The sequence below is a fragment of the Poecilia reticulata genome, chromosome 16, assembly GCF_904066995.2.
Source record: "Poecilia reticulata chromosome 16, P_reticulata-male-v2, whole genome shotgun sequence".
In the NCBI taxonomy this organism is placed as follows: Eukaryota; Metazoa; Chordata; class Actinopteri; order Cyprinodontiformes; family Poeciliidae; genus Poecilia; species Poecilia reticulata.
Genome location: NC_088845.1, coordinates 12369352 through 12388672, shown reverse-complemented (window position 1 = coordinate 12388672; position 19321 = coordinate 12369352). Strand labels below are relative to the sequence as shown.

General features: G+C 38.4%; 1 protein-coding gene across 1 annotated transcript; it reads left to right on the top strand.

Annotated features, from left to right (window-relative positions):
- The first annotated feature begins 476 nt into the window (after positions 1-476).
- Positions 477-18726, top strand: gsk3ab (glycogen synthase kinase 3 alpha b). Its single transcript, XM_008431308.3, has 11 exons — positions 477-585; positions 695-880; positions 8067-8254; positions 8343-8426; positions 9538-9648; positions 12831-12961; positions 13079-13283; positions 14451-14546; positions 14690-14876; positions 15014-15091; positions 16193-18726. The coding sequence occupies exons 2-11, from the start codon at positions 706-708 to the stop codon at positions 16258-16260; spliced, it is 1323 nt and encodes a 440-aa protein (XP_008429530.1). The 5' UTR covers positions 477-585; positions 695-705; the 3' UTR covers positions 16261-18726.
- Positions 18727-19321: the final 595 nt, after the last annotated feature.

The window sequence follows — 19321 nt, the reverse complement described above, 5'->3', positions numbered from 1 at the left end:
CTTGCCAAATGATTACCTGAGATAGGCAGCGTCTACTGTGCAACATTTCATATTAATCTTATGTTGATTTATACCTGTTTTGACAATTACCTGTCAAAATAGGTAATGTAAGGAAAATCCTTTGTATAACATCTATGGGTAGAATATCACTAGTTTTGGTTTGATCAAGGGCCATAATCTGTCATATTTCACAAAGATCAAGCGGCACTAATTTGATCAGAACCACAATATAGTGTGTTTTCAGATAATATATAAGGCAAAGAAACTGCACAAGACTTGAGCTTTTTTTGGTTTTGTATCAATAAATAATCATTTTTACAGACTAAAACCAATAATAATACATAATTTTGAGAGTAAAAAGTCTGAATTCTGCCTTTTTACTAAGCAATCTGAGATTAAAGTCTTTTTTTTTTCAGTGGCCCTAATCCTCTTCCGTAGATAATAATCTTCTATTCCTTTCTAAAAACTCAATTTCCCATGATCCATTGCAGTCTTTACGTCGTTGTGCGTCAACTCCCCAGTCCCCCCACCATCACTGTTCTACAGAGGAAGAAAGGGGGAGACGGGAAACCTATACTGAACGCTGTAAGTGTAATTTTTTAGAATTTATATCAAATATTACAACACGCACACATATGGCAGTGTGTCCGCCCGTGTTGCTGCTCTAAACATTCAACTGTGCCCTCGGCTCTAGTTCACACAAATATGAGCGGCAGCGGGCGGGCCAGGACCAGCTCATTCGCTGAGCCTCCCGGAGCTCCCGGATCTGCTGTAGCCGGTGCCGTATCGGCGGTGGCCAGCGGAAGCTCGACAGGAAAAACTGGGGCTTCACAAGCCAGTGGAAGCGGCTCGACGAGCTTTGGAAATTTGAAACTGCCCAGTAAGTTTTGTATTCACATTTATACAACCAGTGCGTCATACGTGACACTATGGGCATCGAAGAAACGTATTCTTTGAAAATAAAGCCGTCAAAGTAAATTTGATGTCGACTGTTGCTGGAAAGCTAAACATAGCAGTTAGCCGGATAGCCTTGTTTTTCACCGAGGTAGCGCTGCGATCAACGGCTTTCATCTGCTAGCAATGTCGTTAGCTTTGCTGGCGAAAAGCTTAAACTAGTCACAGCTCAACGTTAACAAAAAATTTCAGATTTTTTAAATTGCCGAACAGTTCTTTGCCATTTGTATGTGTAGGATGGAAGTAGCTCAAGCTGAGAACATCATATTTTCTGCTATTTATATCAGAGGTGGATGCTAGCTAACTTGCTAACGTTTGGAAAAAGTGTTCTGAAAATTCTTCTACTCTTAAGTTTTTCGTCGTCCTGAAATCTGGCTAATCTAATTGATGCGTTTTCTCACACCGATATTATATTAGTACTAGATGGTTCACACGTCTTAACAGAATATATATTGGCATGTTGGCAGAATGTTCCCAAGGAGGATTAAATGCTATTCAGATGATCCGAAGAGCATTTATGTTTTCGAAAAAATTAAGACCGCGACAACATTTTAAAAGCTGACATTCTTGTATTTTGATGCATTTGTTCTATTGAAATCATACATTAAATTTTGATCCTCTAAAATCTAAATATTAATATATATTGCAATCCCCCTTTTAATGCTCGGTCAGTTTGTTCACTTGAAACACAAACATAATTTTTAACATTCATAGTTAACATAGTAATTGAATTCTGCAATTCAGATGAAAATAATTTCCAATTTCAAATGGAAACTGCACCAAATGCAGGCTAATTAGACATATGCTGTAAGTGTCAGATCATCTGACAGTTACCTTACATTATTAAACTGTAATTTGTTGATTTGGGGGGAAAATAAATCTTATTTACTACATCCAAATTTTATCACGTACCTTTTATTTTACCTACAAGAATGGGAGAAAAGAACTAGGGATAATATTCTGTATATATTCACTTTATATTTTTGACATGAATTGTCAAATTGCATCCCATAATTGCAAATAAAAGCTATCTTACAGGAGATGAGAGTGATGTGATCATAACTTGCGTAATTAGAGCACAAACAACAGCCACAAAAATCTGTATGTTGGAGGTAAAAAACTAAATCTGAAAGAGCAACAAAATAACTTGAGTGATATAATTGTTGGTCAGAGGTGACAAAATGTAAAAAAAAAAAGTCTTATAAAAATATCTAATAAAGTTAGATGTTTTCATAAAAAGTTAACCTGCAAATGTTTGTTTTTTTCTTTTCAGTACTTAGATTAAATCTCAATTAATTACAATTTAGAAAAATCATCTACAACTTGAACCATTTACTGGCTAATGAATTTATTTTATATGTACTTGAAAATGTTAACCGACTATTTATGATCTACTCCTTCTGAGGTAAAATTATATTGTGGGCGTGTTTGTGTTATCAACATGAATTACTGAAAGTGCAACCAGCAATAGCAAATGAAAAGCTGATTTCGAGGTGGATGGTGCAGCGAGTAGTGAAATCACATGTCAGGCTATTAGAGAAGAAACAGCAACAGCAGACTTACTGATTGTAACATACTTAATATGAATATAACACAGTACTGATTTCTATTGTTTGCAGATGTTTAAAATAATCCCTAGGCTTGTAGCTCTGTTCATCAAAATAGGCTCAAAACCATGAAGCTGCGCTGGCATCAATATTCTTTAGAGATAATTGAAAGATGGATCTTTTATTTGCTATTTAACCGCTGCTTTGACGGTTTGTTAAATCTGGTGTTCCCTTAGGTAGGCTTGTGTGCAGACATGTAAATGTCATTTTCCTGCTTAGCTAAGGATTTGTACCCACAATATTACTTGTTGCTTTAAACAGGATGGTACAAAAGGGCAAAACTAACAGATCACTGTGTCACAATTTTAGTTCGAGCAACAAGTTGAAGCTATAACAAAAAATGACCGTTTTATTTCAGAGTAAATTTCAGTTTTAGAAATACTGTCAGAATGTTATTTTAAAGGGTGAGAAATACTGCTGTATCGGTGAAACATGTTATTTTATTTTTATTTTTTTGTGAATTTATCGTAAAGCAGAACTACCACTTAACTCTCAGCATTGGTAGTACTGCTACTACTGATAGTTTATTGATTTACTCTGTTTTTAATGTAATAGAAGTGACCTTTTATTTCCCTTATTGGGAAAATTCAGGTATATCACCAGCAAATAAAATCCTGCAGGTTCACACAAAGGTAAAATAAGTAAGACTATTCAAAAGATGAACATAAAATCACATGAAAACACATTATTATTATTCAGAGCTTTCAAAACAAATGACACACAGTAGCCAAAGGTGAACAATATGTTCACTAAAACCCTGAAAGAGAAGGATGAGATTTTCTAATATTGTGCTGCTTTCATTCAGATAGTTAATGATGACGATAGTTATGTAAGTAAATTACATGAGCTCTCTGTTTAATTTCATTATCATTATCTGATGGAAGCCTGTACAGACCAGAAAGGTGTAAACTGTAATCTGTTTGTAAAATAATAAGCATTTTATACACTTTGTAGAATTAACTGTCCATGATTTAGGTATGTTTAGTATTTGTTCAAAAACATCTTGAATCATATTATCAGGATGACAAAACTGAAATATTTTGGTTTTTAGTTGTGCAAGTTTTTTAATAACTGGTGGCTCTATGGCATGGACTCATTTTATGGGGCCCTATTAATTATTAAATGCTGACTTATTCATTCTTATTTTCATCAGTCAGCATTTCTGTGCATCAGTTTTCCATGTCTTTATCTTTTTGGTAGGTTATACAAAAATACTTTTCTGTTCAGTTGCCCAACGTTACCATAGCTTTTAAAAACTAAAACATAGAAATCCTCGGTATGGCTAGTAAATCACAGTATCTTATTTATCATGACCTATGTTATTGTTGCTTAGCTACATGATTTATTTATTTTTATTTTTTTAATAGTCATTGCAAACAGAACATTGATGAGCCATAGCAGAAGAATAACTCGTCTAAAATTGTTTGTCTTTTTGTCATCAGATCGGCTGCTGTGATCAGGCATAAAGTTGATCAGACTTCATAAAGTCTGCAGTGTGATCAGGTTACAGATTCTTTACAGCCAGGTTTTGTACTGAGGTCGGCTGTTAGCAGCTGTGAACTTATATCGCTGCTCTGATTGTTCGGTGTGACAGATGAGCTGAAACCTTCGATTTAATGCTCTTCAAACTAAAGATTAACTACAAGCAATATCAAATAGTGTCAGAACTTTTCTGGAAAAGTCATGCAGAGTGACTGCTGCAGAACAGACTGGTTATCTTTTTGTTTTGTTTTTCCCCATGTTATTAGTGCATCCATGCCTGTCTCCTTTTATCTTCCAGCTTTATATTGACCCTGCACATCACAACTTGTTTCTCTGCACGATTTTTGAAATCTTTCAACTCCTGTCAGGCTTACGCTGCGACTTGGAGCCTCCATTGATCAAACTTGATGTCTACTGCATCAAAGTGTTGCTCCACTGGAGCAGGATCTTGAAAATTCAATGACTGAAACCCGTTTCTGTGCCCCTTCAATCACTCCTGAACCATTTTTGCAGCACCTCACTTCATCCTGCAGAAACGGGTCTGGACCCATTTTGTCATCAGTAATATTCAGGTTAGTTTAGGCGATTCACGTCAAAGTGATTTCCACGTGAGAGGCAGGCGCTTGGATTGGATATCGATTACATGACCGTCGGCAGATGTAAGAAAGGCATTTTTCTTTTGAAACCAGATTTTACTTTTTAAGTCATTTTTACTGTTATTTTTCTTTGTTTTGAACAACACTTGCCTATCCTTTATCTTTAAAGGATGGGACGTTTTTAGGTTTTTGTCTTGAAATCTGAAGAACTTTTTTCCAGACTTATTTTGGCAAGAACAGATTTTTAAAAAAATGCTTTTCTATTTATTCATACCAACATATATAAAACATTCACATACCTTTTCATAGCTTTAGTCAAGCTGATCTTTTGTTGCCTTAAACATTCACTTAAATACAAACTCAATTTGTCTGAGAAGCTTTTTCTATTTTCCTTATAAAGACTGCTGTTTCCTACTCTCTAAAATCTCCCACTTTTTTCCACACTGGTGTCGTAAATAGTGAGTGCAGTGATAGCAACCTTATAAACCAGACTGGTATTGTGAGTCACAACCAGTCCACTCTAAAACCTTTCATCAGTTCAGCCTTTAACAGCGCTCTGACTCAGGGGTGGCCACATTAGCTTCTGACCTCCTGCTACTTTACATAAATCCAATCCCCATAACTTCCATCTAATGTGGTATGTAGATTTCCAGTTTGGTGATGACAAACCCATGTCTAATATTTGCAAATACCCCTGAGATATGCATGCTAAAGTACTTGAATCAGCAGAGGAAGAGATAAATCTTGGCAACACAATATGTAGAGTTAACAGCTTCAAAGTAAAGGGAAATTAATCAATTCATCTTGAGTTTGTTGTAATTTATTCTGCCGGTGGGTCAGTTAAGATGTTTTGTTCTGTTGAAAAGGCTAAAAACTTGTAGGTACAGAAATTATAAAGCACTAATGACTTTAAAGCAATTTATCTACGTCCTCCTGTCGTTAATTCATCATCCAACACTGCCAGGTAAGGTGCTGGAGGTCCACTAATGATAAAATATTAATAGTAATTTATCACACAACTGACAATCTTTTTATCAGCTTAAAAGTGTGCTGAAGTTTTCTTTTGCTTACAAACAACTCCAGGGTAATTTTTCATGAAGTACAGGTGTAATGAAAGTCACCCTGCTCATCCATTTTCTTTAACTCGTCAGGTTAGAGAGCAGAGCTCTTCTCTGACAGCCGGGCAGAGCACTAATCTTTGCATTTATTATTCAGGACACTATCATGCCACCGTTTCTTCATTTTTAATGTGCTCCCATTTGACTTACCGTTTTTTAAGAGAAGTGGTGGCTGTGCTGGAAGGGCCCGTTGAGTGGAGCAGTGATGGAGCGCTGCGCAGGCCCCACACATTGACTTATCTCAGCGCTGCTGACCCGAGGGATCAGATCTAGGCTAATCATGTGGATATAATACAGGCTACTGGGAAGCTTTGGATAACTCTGCTATAAAAAGTTTAAATACGTAAAACTTAGTAGTTGTGAAATTTCTTAATATCTAATCTTAGTCATAATCCAGTCTTGAATCTTTACTGGAGAGTATTTTATCTCTTTGGCTCCATTTTAAAACGCAAATAGGAAAGAAATGTGGAAGGGTCTTGTTAAGGCAAGCGAACTGAACAAGCCCAGAAAATGTTGCACCTCTGGGTGTGCTGCTGTCCATGCAATTTCATCACAGGCTCTGACAAGCCTGTTGGCAGTGGGCCTCTTATCTGCTGCTCCTCTCCTCCTGGTGTTTTTTTTTTAGGGGTTTCCTATTTGTCAAATCATTCCTGACCCAACACATGCACAGGCATAAAACACCACACAGCTATTTGACTCTAACCGGAGCTGTCAGGAAGCGTTACATCTTCAGCATCTTCCTTTTGCCTGTTTTTGTCACGCAAGGTCAGACATCGGTCTGACCTTATCGTGTTTTTGGAAGCATTACCGAGACAAAACATTTGATGCAGTTGTAGTCCCACAGTTTTGGGTTTTATGATGGATTTTGCCACGATGGGGTCTCAGGAAGGAGGTTGGATTTAGATTCGGTTCTGCATTAATACATGCCTCCAGACTTGAAGGGTTTAGCCTCGTTTCACCCAGGTGAACAGGTGGAGTGCTGCAGGAAGTATCACTACCTCATTATCATCCAGCGAAGTCTCTGGAACCAACATATAGGTTACAGCAATTAAGTGAGATACTCATCAAAGACTGTTCGTTATCAGGTGCAGAAACACACGGATCCTTGGACAATTTAAACTTTTTCACTTCTGCTATGTTAGATTAACAAACTACACTGTGTTTTATGGAGATTTTAAATGATAGGACAATGTAAAGTAGTACATAAATGTGAATTTAGAGGAAAATGACACATATTTCCAGAACTGAGAAGCCTGAAGAAGAGTAGAACTAGCTTTCATCTATTTACTAACATTTAGTTTACCAAGCATTTTTTTCCCTTCAATTTTTAAACTGGAAAAGCTGAAGAACAAAAACTGCAGTTGATTTTATGTTGTTTTATATTTAATTGTTGTATTTTGTCTTTGACTTGCCACATCACAACTCGATTTCCACATTGTATAATAAAGTATGTTGTGGACTTGCTGCACACGCTGCAAAAGGGCAATTTCACAAAATTTTTAGACCCCAGACATCTTTAAAAACCTTAAATTTACGTAATGATTTTATCACTGAATGGACCACAGTTTCAAGGTTCTTGAACAGTGCTCCAAAATCTGCTTTTGCTATAGAATACTTCAGTTTGTAAATAGAAATCCTTATGTGTCCACTAGACGAAAAAAAAAAGTTAGATTGTGGTTTTAGATTTGAAAGAAGAGCAGGCTTTTTTTTTTTCCAGGTGGCAAAAAGCCTTGAAAGGCTCAATATCGCAACATAAAGACAATCAGTACCAGCATTTTTTGTTTCACAGCTTATGGAAATGACACTGATTAGACCCCGTTAATATTCAGGCAGTTAAAGTTGTAGTAAATGACATTTAAAAGAAAGAAGAAAGTGTACTCTCTCATTCAAAGTATTTTACAAAAGCTTCAGGAAGGTTAATAAAATATGGACAATTAAAAATAAACATTTAGAATTCCTGTAATTTCAAAATTAAACATCTTGATGAATCATTGCAGTTGAATCTTCCAACAAGTCTTTCGGGGAGCGCCTCTACCACGTTTACTCATCTATAAACTGAACGTTTTGCCTCGAGCTCGAATGGAGAGAATCTGAACACAAATTTCTGCTGGAGGTTCCTACTTTCAAGGTTTTTCGCAGCCTCTGGAGAGGTTTTCTTCCGACATTACTTTGTATGTAGCTCCATTAGTCTCCTCTTCTCCTCCTGTGCTTGCTGGAGAAGAACGCCCTCACATCATCATCAATTAATTTTAATTTCCGCCACAATATGATTTAGGCATGCTAAGTCGTTTCTGTTCTGCTGTCCACAGGAGACAGCGGCAAAGTGACGACGGTGGTAGCCACCCCCGGCCAGGGCCCTGACCGCCCGCAGGAAGTGTCCTACACAGACATAAAGGTCATTGGAAATGGCTCCTTTGGCGTAGTCTACCAGGCTCGCCTCATCGACACGCAGGAGATGGTGGCAATTAAGAAAGTTCTCCAAGATAAAAGGTTTAAGGTAAAACAGAGGAGCTCTTGATTTGCTTAGATGACCACAAGAAAGTGTTTCCTGTCTGCTTAGTGTTCGTTTTATTTTTCTGTTATAGAATAGGGAGCTGCAGATTATGAGAAAGTTGGACCACTGCAACATTGTGAGGCTACGCTACTTCTTCTACTCGAGCGGAGAGAAGGTGTGTCTGTGTTGACTTCATGTTTTATGTTGAAAGAAATTTTTTGGTAGCAGCGGCAGCAAGCTCCCACGCCCAGACGATTAATGTTTCATGAATCACCGGTGATTCATGTGCAGGGTGAGGGCAAGGCGGTCGAACGGTGCATTAATTTAAGCTTTTGTAGCCGCTAGGTTTGACACTTTGTGTTTAGATTTCAAATCTTGACTTTACAATGAACTTTGCGATACGTATTCAAGCATATCGGTTTATTTGGGTCAAAACATATCCTTGGATTAAGTTGGTTTTACTTTAGATAGGTTTAAAGTTTGTGCTGGTTTTAGCCCAGCATAGCTTCGTGTTTTAAAACTTTTTTGGAATGAAAATATGTTGAATAAGTATCTCATGATCCAGTTTATAGTTCCACAATACCAACTCTTGTTGGCGATACTTTATTAAGAGCATTTTATTTGCTTGAAGATAGTAAAATAACGCTACGCTGCTTAATTGTACAACCGACTTTGATCAATCACCAGTGACTTAGATTTTATTGATCAATTACCAGTGACGGTATTAGATTTAATTTTTTTGGACAGCAACAGATGCCTGTAGCATGTTTACTATTTTGTTTTGATATGACTCTTTGATAAATCAGCTCTTCATCTTGATACTTGGGGTCAAGATGTAGTGTGGTCTAAATAATACTGTTCATAAGATACAGTTTCAAGGGAAAATATATTATTAGGAATTCGATGAATAAATATGTTAATATTAAAATTGTGGCACAAATGTAATGTTTCCTCAATCAATTTGACTTGGACATTTATCCAAGTGTTACAGGACTCATGTGGTTAATCCTGTACATTGGTGGTGTTGAATAAAGGCTGGCGGTCAGACTCCTCATTCCCAGTCACATTCTGACCTGCAAGTGTTTGAAGAGGAAATGCTGCTATAAAAAATGCCCCCTGTGTTCGGGTTGCAGATCTGGAAAAACAAGTCTGGAGCGAAAAGAATGTAGTTTGTGACGTCACATCCTGCTCCTGAAGAATCTGTCAAGAAAATGTCTGTTAGACAGTGACTTGAGATTATTTTCTCCTTTCTAGTGAATAATCTTTCTTTCACTTCTCTGCACCAGAAAGATGAGGTGTATTTGAATCTTGTGCTGGATTTCGTCCCGGAGACGGTGTACAGGGTGGCTCGGCACTTCAACAAGGCTAAGGCCATCGTTCCCATCATCTATGTTAAGGTGAGTCGAGGCTGAAATCACCCACATTGTGCTAAGAAGTCATTCCCACCCCCATCTGCAGGCTTCAGCTATTTTTATTTATTTTTTGTTATTTCAGAATAGTTCAGGTTAAGTTTAATTGCATTAAAATTGATATAATTCTGTTTTGTTTTTTTAATCTAGAAGTTTGCAGTGTGCATTTTTACCTCTGCATCCTTTAAAAGTCTTAAGTTCATTTATCTAACATAAAAATGCCTTAACTTAATTTACAAAGTAAGTTGGTTTTTTAACATTTTAATCACAGGTCTTAATTTTTTATTGGCAGGACTATTTAATGTCGTGTATTCAGTGTATTTTTTTTTTCCTCGCTGGACTTTTCTCTCTGGCAAAAGTTTGAGTTGCATTCAGATGTCATCATTGCTTTCTGTGACTCTAAATGGTGACTCGCTGCTAACATTACATTGCTAGCTGGGAGCTTTTTTGCATCTTTAATGTGTAAGTGCAAATTAGTCGCCAGTTGGCTGGACAAAATTTTTACATTTCTGTGAAGATATATGCGTTAAATTCTATTCATTATTTTAAATTTGAGTCGGTGAAACCTTGATTTTCATTGCTCTGCATTTGTCTTAAAAACAGTCGAAATGTAAGATTGTGTTACAATTTCTGCACAACATAAATATTGCAAAAATACCGCTTACAAAGAAACTGCTTCCCAAGTTGAATCTAAGTGTTTACATCCCTCTGACTGCAGCTTCAAATCCTAGCCTGGAAAATTGCTCTTAAAAGTACTTACTGCTTTAAAGTAGATTGTAGTTATTATTATTTTTTATTGTAAAATGACATTTAGTATAAATCTTGAATATTTGTTTCCTCTCTGCTCTCCTGAGGATATAATGAACCCATAAGTCTGTTTGCTTTCACAGACAGCTCAGCAGGATAATGAAAGCAGAAAGAAAAGATGGACCCCTGGGAGTTAATCGCTTGCAGTACCCTTGGATTCCTGTTAAAACGCTGCTCATGTTGGTCTTTGTGTTTACTGCATATGAAACAGCGGAGAGGACATTATAGATGTCTCATGGCCCATTTCCCCACCTCAGCCTGCTGCTCCCCTGAGGCGTCCACATGCACGCTGATCTCTCTCTCTTTTCTTCCTTCTCAGACATATTTCCATCCTGTCACTGCCGGAGTCTTTTTTTTTCTTTTCTTCTTCCCTCCCATGTTTTTTACCATGTTTCCTTTTGTTTAGCTTCTGTTCCAAAGCCCCTCTGCCCTCTCGTTAACAGCCGTCATTTCTCATCCCTCAGTCATCTTGTCCCCCATTATTTTATAATCCGCTCGGCCTGCTGTCAAGGCGCCCCGTGGGCAATAATGGCGATAATTATGACGATGACGGCAGTCACCATTTGTCATGTTAAGATGCTTCCTGCCTGCAATTCGCAGATGCAGCAGAAGATTGCCAACTTCATTGTATTGTCATATTTTAGATTTGAGGCTGACATCACCGACCTAGATATGAGGACACATGTCAGAAGATTTAGACTGGGACGGATTCACTTCTTCTGGGAGAATTTTCACTGCCATGCTATTTCGGTGTAAAAATGTGTCACTGCAGACTTCATCACAATCCACACAATGTTCACTTAAACCGTTTTCATGTAGCCAAACATAGAAGGGAATATTTGGTCTGTTTCTCATGAAGTCTGTCAGCTGCCTTCTTCAGAACTGGATCATAGTGACACTTCCAGCTCAGCTGTGATTGGCAACCACTAGGAAACAATTTTTTGGTTGTGAAATTTTAAAACAAAAGCAATTTAGTTTATACGTTTAGGGGATCCTTCTAAGTAGTATTTTTCATTTACTGGATCTTATCTCTGGGGTGAATAGGATAGAGTATTTTCATTTTGTTTAGTGATAATTTAGATATTTTTGACGTCTTAGTAATTTAGATAACATTAAGGGTGCCTTTTTTGTCAAATAACTAACATTTATCAATGCCTGGAAATAAGATTCTGCATGGAACAAGCAGTTCATACCGTGGTCTCCCATGATGACTCAGAAGTGTTAGTATATTTGAGTGTGAAGCAGCTTTTGTTTAACTGAAATGCTTCACAGGGACTGCAGCAGTGCAAACATTTGTGTTGACAGCTCAGTTGTTCCTGGCCTCCTGTGTAATGAGGGAAGGAGCTCTCACTCCAGGTAGCAGCCTGTCAGTGGGAGAGCACGCAAACATGAGCACGGAGCATGTAGGTTCTCCTAAAACATGCTTCGCCACCAGAGACCCAGGCTCTGGGGAGCAGGAGAGGCAGGGATTTCTCTCTCTTATATCTCGCTGTTCAGAGCTTTTTAAAAAATCCAAGCAGTCTTTAATAAGCGGTGCTCTATCTAGGCCTGTCATGATAACAAATTCTGCTGGACGATAAATTGTCCCAGAAATGCTAGCGCTAAATGATGATAATGTTGCTTTGAGATCATTTTCAAGTAATAATGGCAGAATAAAGTACTGTTCACTCTTTCGACAACCAATAAACTTTAATTTTGGGAGGACAAAATACTCCACACTGGAACCGGAACACATTTTATCGACCTAAAATAAAACACAACCACCAAAAACGATAAACAAAAAGGAAATAAAGAGCTTATGCAACTGAAAACATAAATAAAATGAATTGCTGAGTGTGTGAGTAAAATTACCCTTCAAAAAATACTAACCATTAGACTGAAATTTCTAAAGCTCATTTTATTTGATCATGCTATCAATTAGTGGCTTGCTGCGACGGGCTTTGCTGCAACAAGGTTTAAAGATTTAGTTAGTCCAGGAACCTTAAACTATCGTTTCACTGGACTTGTAAACCATTGAAAATGAGAAGTCTGAAGATTTTCCTTTTTAAAATATGTTAAAGCGTGGTAATGTGATATTTGAGGTTATTTTCTCATTCAAATATTCTGATTACATAAATGTTTACTTTTGATGATTATGTACAGACATAAACTTGACAAATCTGCACCAGAGTTATTTTTTTCTGTGAAATCCCAACAGTTGATTAGTTTTTATATTAATCCTCCCTCTTTTTTTTTTTTTTTCTTTTTCTTTTAACGCTGCGACATGGGAAAAGAAAATTGCATTTTTACTTGGTTTTTTTTCCATAATTGGTGAGACTGGCTGCTTGTTTAACTCTGTGATTGTTTCTGTCTGCCCCTCTCAGGTGTACATGTACCAGCTGTTTCGCAGTCTGGCCTATATCCATTCCCAGGGCGTTTGTCACAGAGACATAAAGCCTCAGAACCTCCTGGTAGACCCAGAGACTGCCATCCTCAAGCTTTGTGACTTTGGCAGGTTGGAAAGTCGCTTCACTGTTTTGTTCTTTATTTTGATTGTTGAAATTAACAAAACAATTTTATCGTCTCTGACTGTCTTTTTTGTTTTCCCCCTCACTCTTCAAAAACTGCGCAGTGCAAAGCAGCTAGTTCGAGGGGAGCCGAATGTGTCCTATATTTGCTCACGGTACTACCGTGCCCCAGAGCTCATATTCGGCGCCACCGACTACACGTCCAACATCGACATCTGGTCGGCCGGCTGCGTGTTAGCCGAGCTGCTGCTGGGCCAGCCCATCTTCCCCGGGGACAGCGGTGTGGACCAGTTAGTAGAGATCATTAAGGTACCGCCGCTCTGATGTCGTCTGGACAGAAAAGCTAGCAAACCAGTTGATAACATGTTGCTTTAACATGTAGGTTACCGTAGTGATAGAATGGTTTTTATTCATAAGAAGTTTGTAATTCAGTTTAAATGTGTGTGCAAATCACATAGTTTAAAGCAAAGTAATGAGTTTTTAGGAGCAGCAGCTTATTAATTGATGTTAATAACCTGAAGTTAATAGATTAGTTGAAAAAAAATGGGTTTTGACTTGAGACAGAAAAATACGGAGGGTGTTTGTTGTTGTTTTATAAAATAATTTAATATAGTGACATTTTTTGTGGAAACAGCAGCTGAGGAAATGGTTTGTCCTCAAACCAAGGAGACAGATGTAGATCTATTAATGCACATTTATCTAGTTTGTAAATCCAGTTCTTTCTATAACTTTTTCTTCAACTCTAATTGGTGAACTTAGCGAGGACATTTTTCTCCTATGTCTACAGACTTTATAACTCTCTTTCTGAGCAGAAGGCTTCGTTTCAAAATCTGTTTCATCATTCGATGTGTCCTTCCTCCTTCACTACTATATTCCTCCAGTCTTTCTTTCCCTCCTTGTCTTTCATTTGGTCTTTCTCTCTTTGTCATTCCTTCCTTCCTCTCCATGTTCTTCCTTTGTTTGTTTTTACTTGCATTTCTTTCCCTCATTGTGTCCTCCCTTTCATACTTGGTTTCCTTCCTTTTGTTACTTTCGTGTGTGCTTCCTTACTTCCTTCCTGTTTCTTTTCTTCATGTTTTGTGTCTAAAGTGTAGGAATCTGCTTTTGCAGTTTTTATTTAGATTTATTGAGGACTTTGGGAAGTTGAGTCTGGAATTTGTACATGAAAATATGTAGGAACCCTGAGTTTGAATCATAAAACAATCATGGAAAAAAACACATTTGCAAAAAAACAACAAACAAAAACAAAACATGTGGGAGTCAAAAATAAACAGCTACCAGTCAGGAGTGGTACGAGTCTATGAAGCTTTTCTGATTACCGCTTTGTTATAAGTAATAGGAGATTTTATTTTTTTTGCAAGAGGCGTTTTGTCAACAATTGGACAATATATGTAATGCAGCATATAAATGGAAACCGTAATATTATTTTTTTGTAATGGTCTTGATTGGTAACAAGTAATTTTCCATCCTTTTCAGGTTTTGGGGACGCCGACGAGGGAGCAGATCCGGGAGATGAACCCTAACTACACAGAGTTTAAATTCCCACAGATCAAAGCACATCCTTGGACAAAGGTTTGTTTTCTTCTGACTTCATACAATTAAACTTTTAAATCTCTGCCTATTTCCCCGCCGAAATTTCCAGTTGCTCCTACCTAATCTTCTCTTTTGACGGGGTTTTTTCCATACACTGATGCTAACCTCCTCTCTCCTCTCAGGTGTTTAAGCCTCGCACCCCACCAGAGGCCATCGCCCTCTGCTCCCGCCTGCTGGAATACACCCCCGTTTCCAGACTGTCTCCTCTGGAAGCATGTGCGCACGCCTTCTTCGATGAGCTGCGTCAGCCCAACACCCGCCTGCCCAGCGGACGGGAACTGCCGCCCCTTTTCAACTTCAGTCCTGTTGGTCAGTTCATTTCTGCCCTCTGCGTTCAACCTGACCGTTTAGCAATTAAGACTCACATCATAAGTTAGCAGCTGCTGCTGTTATTTAACTGACTGTGTTTTGTCTGTAATTGACAATTTGTTCCTCTCCGCTTTCAGAGCTGTCCATTCAGCCCCAGTTGAACTCCACACTCATTCCTCCTCACGCTCGTGCACAGACATCGCCTGCCTCACACGGTACAGTTGGCCGCTTTGCTTACGCTTTCTACTTTGGTCCAACTGCATTTGTTTCTGTTTAAAGTGAAATCAGACATGGATAGATGCGAATGTTAACAGAAGCTCAGATGTTAAAGGTTTAGATCTTCCTATCAGCAGCATTAAAGTCATTCATTTTGGCCTTTTAATGATATTTGAACGATTTTCCAGGGTGGAGCGATAAAAAAAAACAACAAATAACTTGAATTATTGTCAAAAGCAAGAACTGTAAACAGAGAGCCTTAATAAATGTTTAAGTCTCCCATAGCAAGTTGAACAACAAGCGTCAGGCATAATTCAGGATAGTTGAGTCGTCTTTTTGGCAGAAAGAGTTTAATTTCACCCATTAGTTGGTTTTATGTGCAGACTGTTTTAGTTTCGCCCTAATATTTTTAATGCGGTTGAGGTCAGGGCTATAACACTAGCTTGACGTAAACCTGCTTTATTCTTTTCTAAACCAGTTGTGATGCGTTTGGGATTATTGTCTTGCAGGATTATTTAGTTCTGTCCAAATTTCAAACCATCTGACCCAAACTGTCAAAGTTGGTCAGGATGTTTGGGAATATCCCAGGATCACAACAGGCCGACATTTGGCTTCTATAAACACACTGACCACATGCTGAAAATTAATCATGATTACGCTTAAAGGAAAGAGTGAAAAAATATCAAGCAATTTAAAGAAGCTCTACTACTAGGAATGGATGGATGTAGGCGGAAACAGCAGCATAAAGACTCAAAGTAAAAGGTCATTTACTGAAACAACACATTCAGACCAGTAATTAAGCAAAATCTTTGTCCGTAATGTGGCTGCGTTTGGTTCAAATTATTGTAAAAATGTTCTAATCCTTAATTGAATTATTTGAATGCATCACTAACATGCTAAAAGCTTGTGAAATGCTAGAAATCACTCTGAAAAATGCAACAGAGGATGTTTGTTGCATCTTCATTCCACCCTGAAAAAACAAAAAAAACACCCTCGGCTTCAAATTAATGACTTTTATGACAGAGATGAGAGGATGTGAACTGATTGCAGCATGTTTGAAATCTGACCTGTGAATAGTAATTCTGCCGTTTCCCCTGCAGAGGGCAGCGTGTCGGACAGTACCGCCCAGCCCAGCTCAGCACCCGGATCCATCAACAACAGCACCTGAGCATCCATCCCTCTATCACAAATTTCAGTTTCGTCTTCCCCAATTATTTCTTTCCTTCTGCCCCCACATCTTTTTTTTTTTTTCTTCCCCCTGCTCCTCTCCCTCTAAAAGCTTCGTCCAGGCTCCAACCTATAAAGTAGAAAAAGATAACCAAACTCACTCAACTTAAACGCTCTGCATTTGTATCTTTTCCAAAACTATTCCAGTAGAAAGCGGCTGCTGCGGCCGCTTGCTTCATGAAGCTGTGGGTTGTTTTATCGGCGTTTTGTAGCTGCCCTTTGGTTTAATGGAAGCTGCAGTTCAAATGGGCAGATAAAAAGTCAAAGTTGGTAGGATAAGGAGAAGTCTTCTACACATTCTGGGGTTTCTGTATTGAAATCAACAGCTGACTTTTATTATTATTTTTTTTTCTTCTTTTTTTTTATGTATTTAATTTGCATTAAAATATTTTAGAAATGGCCACTGATTTGACTTTTGATTGGCTTTGGAGTTGAGATGACGAGGAGTATTCACAGCTTGATTTTTGACAATCATCCCAACCAGAGCTCACCGTTTATAGAAGATCCTCTTCTGTTGCTTTCTAAAAATGTCCAAACAGCTATTTTAACATACTGGTCTCTCACCGGAGAAACCTTTTAAGCGAGATCTGGTTTTAAATGATAGTACAGAAACGGAGCGCCACGGCTGCTTACCGCTTTTGTTTTCGTGCTTTAGCTCCTTAAACTGCCTTTTTTTTTTCTTTTTTTTTTCCGCGACGAAGAGGAAGCGTGTTTGAGCAGAGTTTGCGCTGCTTCAGGTTTGTCGTTTATAAGCTTCGTTTGTCAAGCTGGAAAAGCGGAGTGGTTGGTGTTGATTCTCAGTAAGTATTGCACATCTCCAGGCGGGAGTGGAAGGAAGCAAAGGGGCCAGTTTTTAACGTCACACAGAGGAGAGAGAGCCTCTGCTGCGGGGCTCCGGTCGCATCCAAAACACGAGCCTCGGCGCCTGCAAAGCGTCGAGGCGCAGCACCGCATTAATTATGTTGCTGTACAGTGTTGCGTCTCACATCGGCTCGATTATGTTAAAAGACTGACATCAGGTGCAGGGGGCCGCTCATATCATGTTGCTCTTTGAATGCATTGCTAAGCTAACAGTCCACTGTCAGTACGAGATGGGTTTCTTTCTTTTGGAAAAAGAAAAAAAAAGAAGAAAAAAACCCCCAAACATAGACGTGCATGTTCAGTTCAAGCTGACCCGACTGATATGTTATAATCTGACCAGATGTTATGCTCAAACCCCCTGGAAAAACCCGACAGCTTTCGGAGCCTCCCCCCACCCCTTCCATTCCTCCTCTTCCTCCCACTTTTCCCTCATTTTTTTCACAGCTGAACTGTAAATATATCAAGTACCTTTTATTTTGTTATTTTTGTTATTATTGTTATTATATTGTTGTTCTTGTAATTTTCTTTTCTTTTCTGTAGTAGACCGGCCCAGCAGCAGCAGCCGGACTGTTTATCCTCAGTCGCAGTCTGTAAATACAGTTTCATTTCAGCCCCTTGTTCAGAAAGGGGAGAAAAACAGAACAAAATGTTTCATTTTTATTCTCTCTCTTCCTCCATCCCTCGCCTCCACTTTCCCTTGTCCTCCATTAATGTTGTCATGACTGTTTTATTTATTGTACTGTTTTTAGGGGAGGGCTGGGGACTTTCTCATTGGATTTTTATTTTTCAAATCCAACTTGGTTCTGTCAGATGCAAAATAATTTCACATCCAAGATACTGTACTGATTTACGGTCCTGTATGTATGCAGGTGCACATGCGAACCGATTCTGGTTTTCCATTAAACTTCAATGTGAAGGGAATGTTACAAGCCTCTGTATACGTGGGGCCCGTACGTGTGTGTGTGTGTGTGTGTGTGTGTGTGTGTGTGTGTGTGTGTGTGTGTGTGTGTGTGTGTGTGTGTGTGTGTGTGTTTTAGGGAGTAGATGTGGGCACAAATCACATTGTGTGTATGTGTGTGTGGAGGAAAAGGGAATAACGAATCAACCTAGATGACATATATCATCTCCTTTGTCTGACTATGAGCTGTTTTTGCTTTCTGCTTGTAAAAGTTTTGACCTGTCAGTCAAGTTTGTAATCTTCACAGATGGAAAGTTTGAGCAGGGAATGCGTGTGTGTGTGCGTGCGTGTGTGTGCGTGCGTGTGTGTGTGTGTGTGTGGCGCGCTGACCATAAACATTCTCCTACATGAAGAGCTAGCTAATCATGTTTTCTTTTAATCCCCCCGCAATTTCCTGAGTTGTGACACTTTATTTGCGGAGACCCTTTTATTGCCCCTTTTTTTTAAGAGGGTAAGATGTCATTACTGGGGACAGTGCCGTTTGATAAAGGAGATGATGATGATGAAAAGTGAGGGATGGAGGGAGAGAGACAGTTTTTGTTTGTTGGTATAAATAATTAAACTCATTAATAAAGTGATGAAACTGTCTCTGCTTCACATTCATGACTGACTGGCTTCTGAAATACAGTCATGGCAGAGGATGCGCCATGACATGACACCAGGTGTTTGTGTTTTTATCACAAAGAAGTACAAAATTACTTTAAGTTGCATGAGCAGCCACATTTCTCGGATTTTGGAATTTTTGTGATCTATTTAAATAATTTTGGAGCGACTATCTTGGCGAACAAGCTGCAGAAGTTTAAATTTATTGTGGGTAATTGCAGTTAAAAAGATGCATTACTTGTGTAGTTAAGAAATTTAAATATTTTGGTGTCCAATTAATTTTTTGTTCATCTGTGGGAAAGAGTGTGAGTTAATTGGACTTTTACGCGAACAGAAGATACTAAAATGTGTTATTTGTCTTAATGTGAGACACCTTATCCCTTAAATTAGGAGTCTGCAATAGTGCATAGTCATTTTTAGATGACACTTTAGGCCATCTAAGAAAGCTAATAATGATTCTGGGCAAAACTGATTTAAATGCAAAAGTAATTCTATACATTTTAGCAGATTTTTTTGTTGTAATTTCTAACATTGTAGCTTAGCAGTTATTCTTCAGGAATCATGAAGATGACCGGGACTC

Excerpts from the sequence above, each read along its gene's own strand:
- gsk3ab (XM_008431308.3), top strand. The coding sequence starts at position 706 with ATGAGCGGCAGCGGGCGGGCCAGGACCAGCTCATTCGCTGAGCCTCCC. Across the intron at positions 12,962-13,078 it reads AAGCTTTGTGACTTTGGCAG|TGCAAAGCAGCTAGTTCGAG; the intron begins GTTGGAAAGTCG and ends AAAACTGCGCAG. Across the intron at positions 14,547-14,689 it reads AAGCACATCCTTGGACAAAG|GTGTTTAAGCCTCGCACCCC; the intron begins GTTTGTTTTCTT and ends CTCTCCTCTCAG.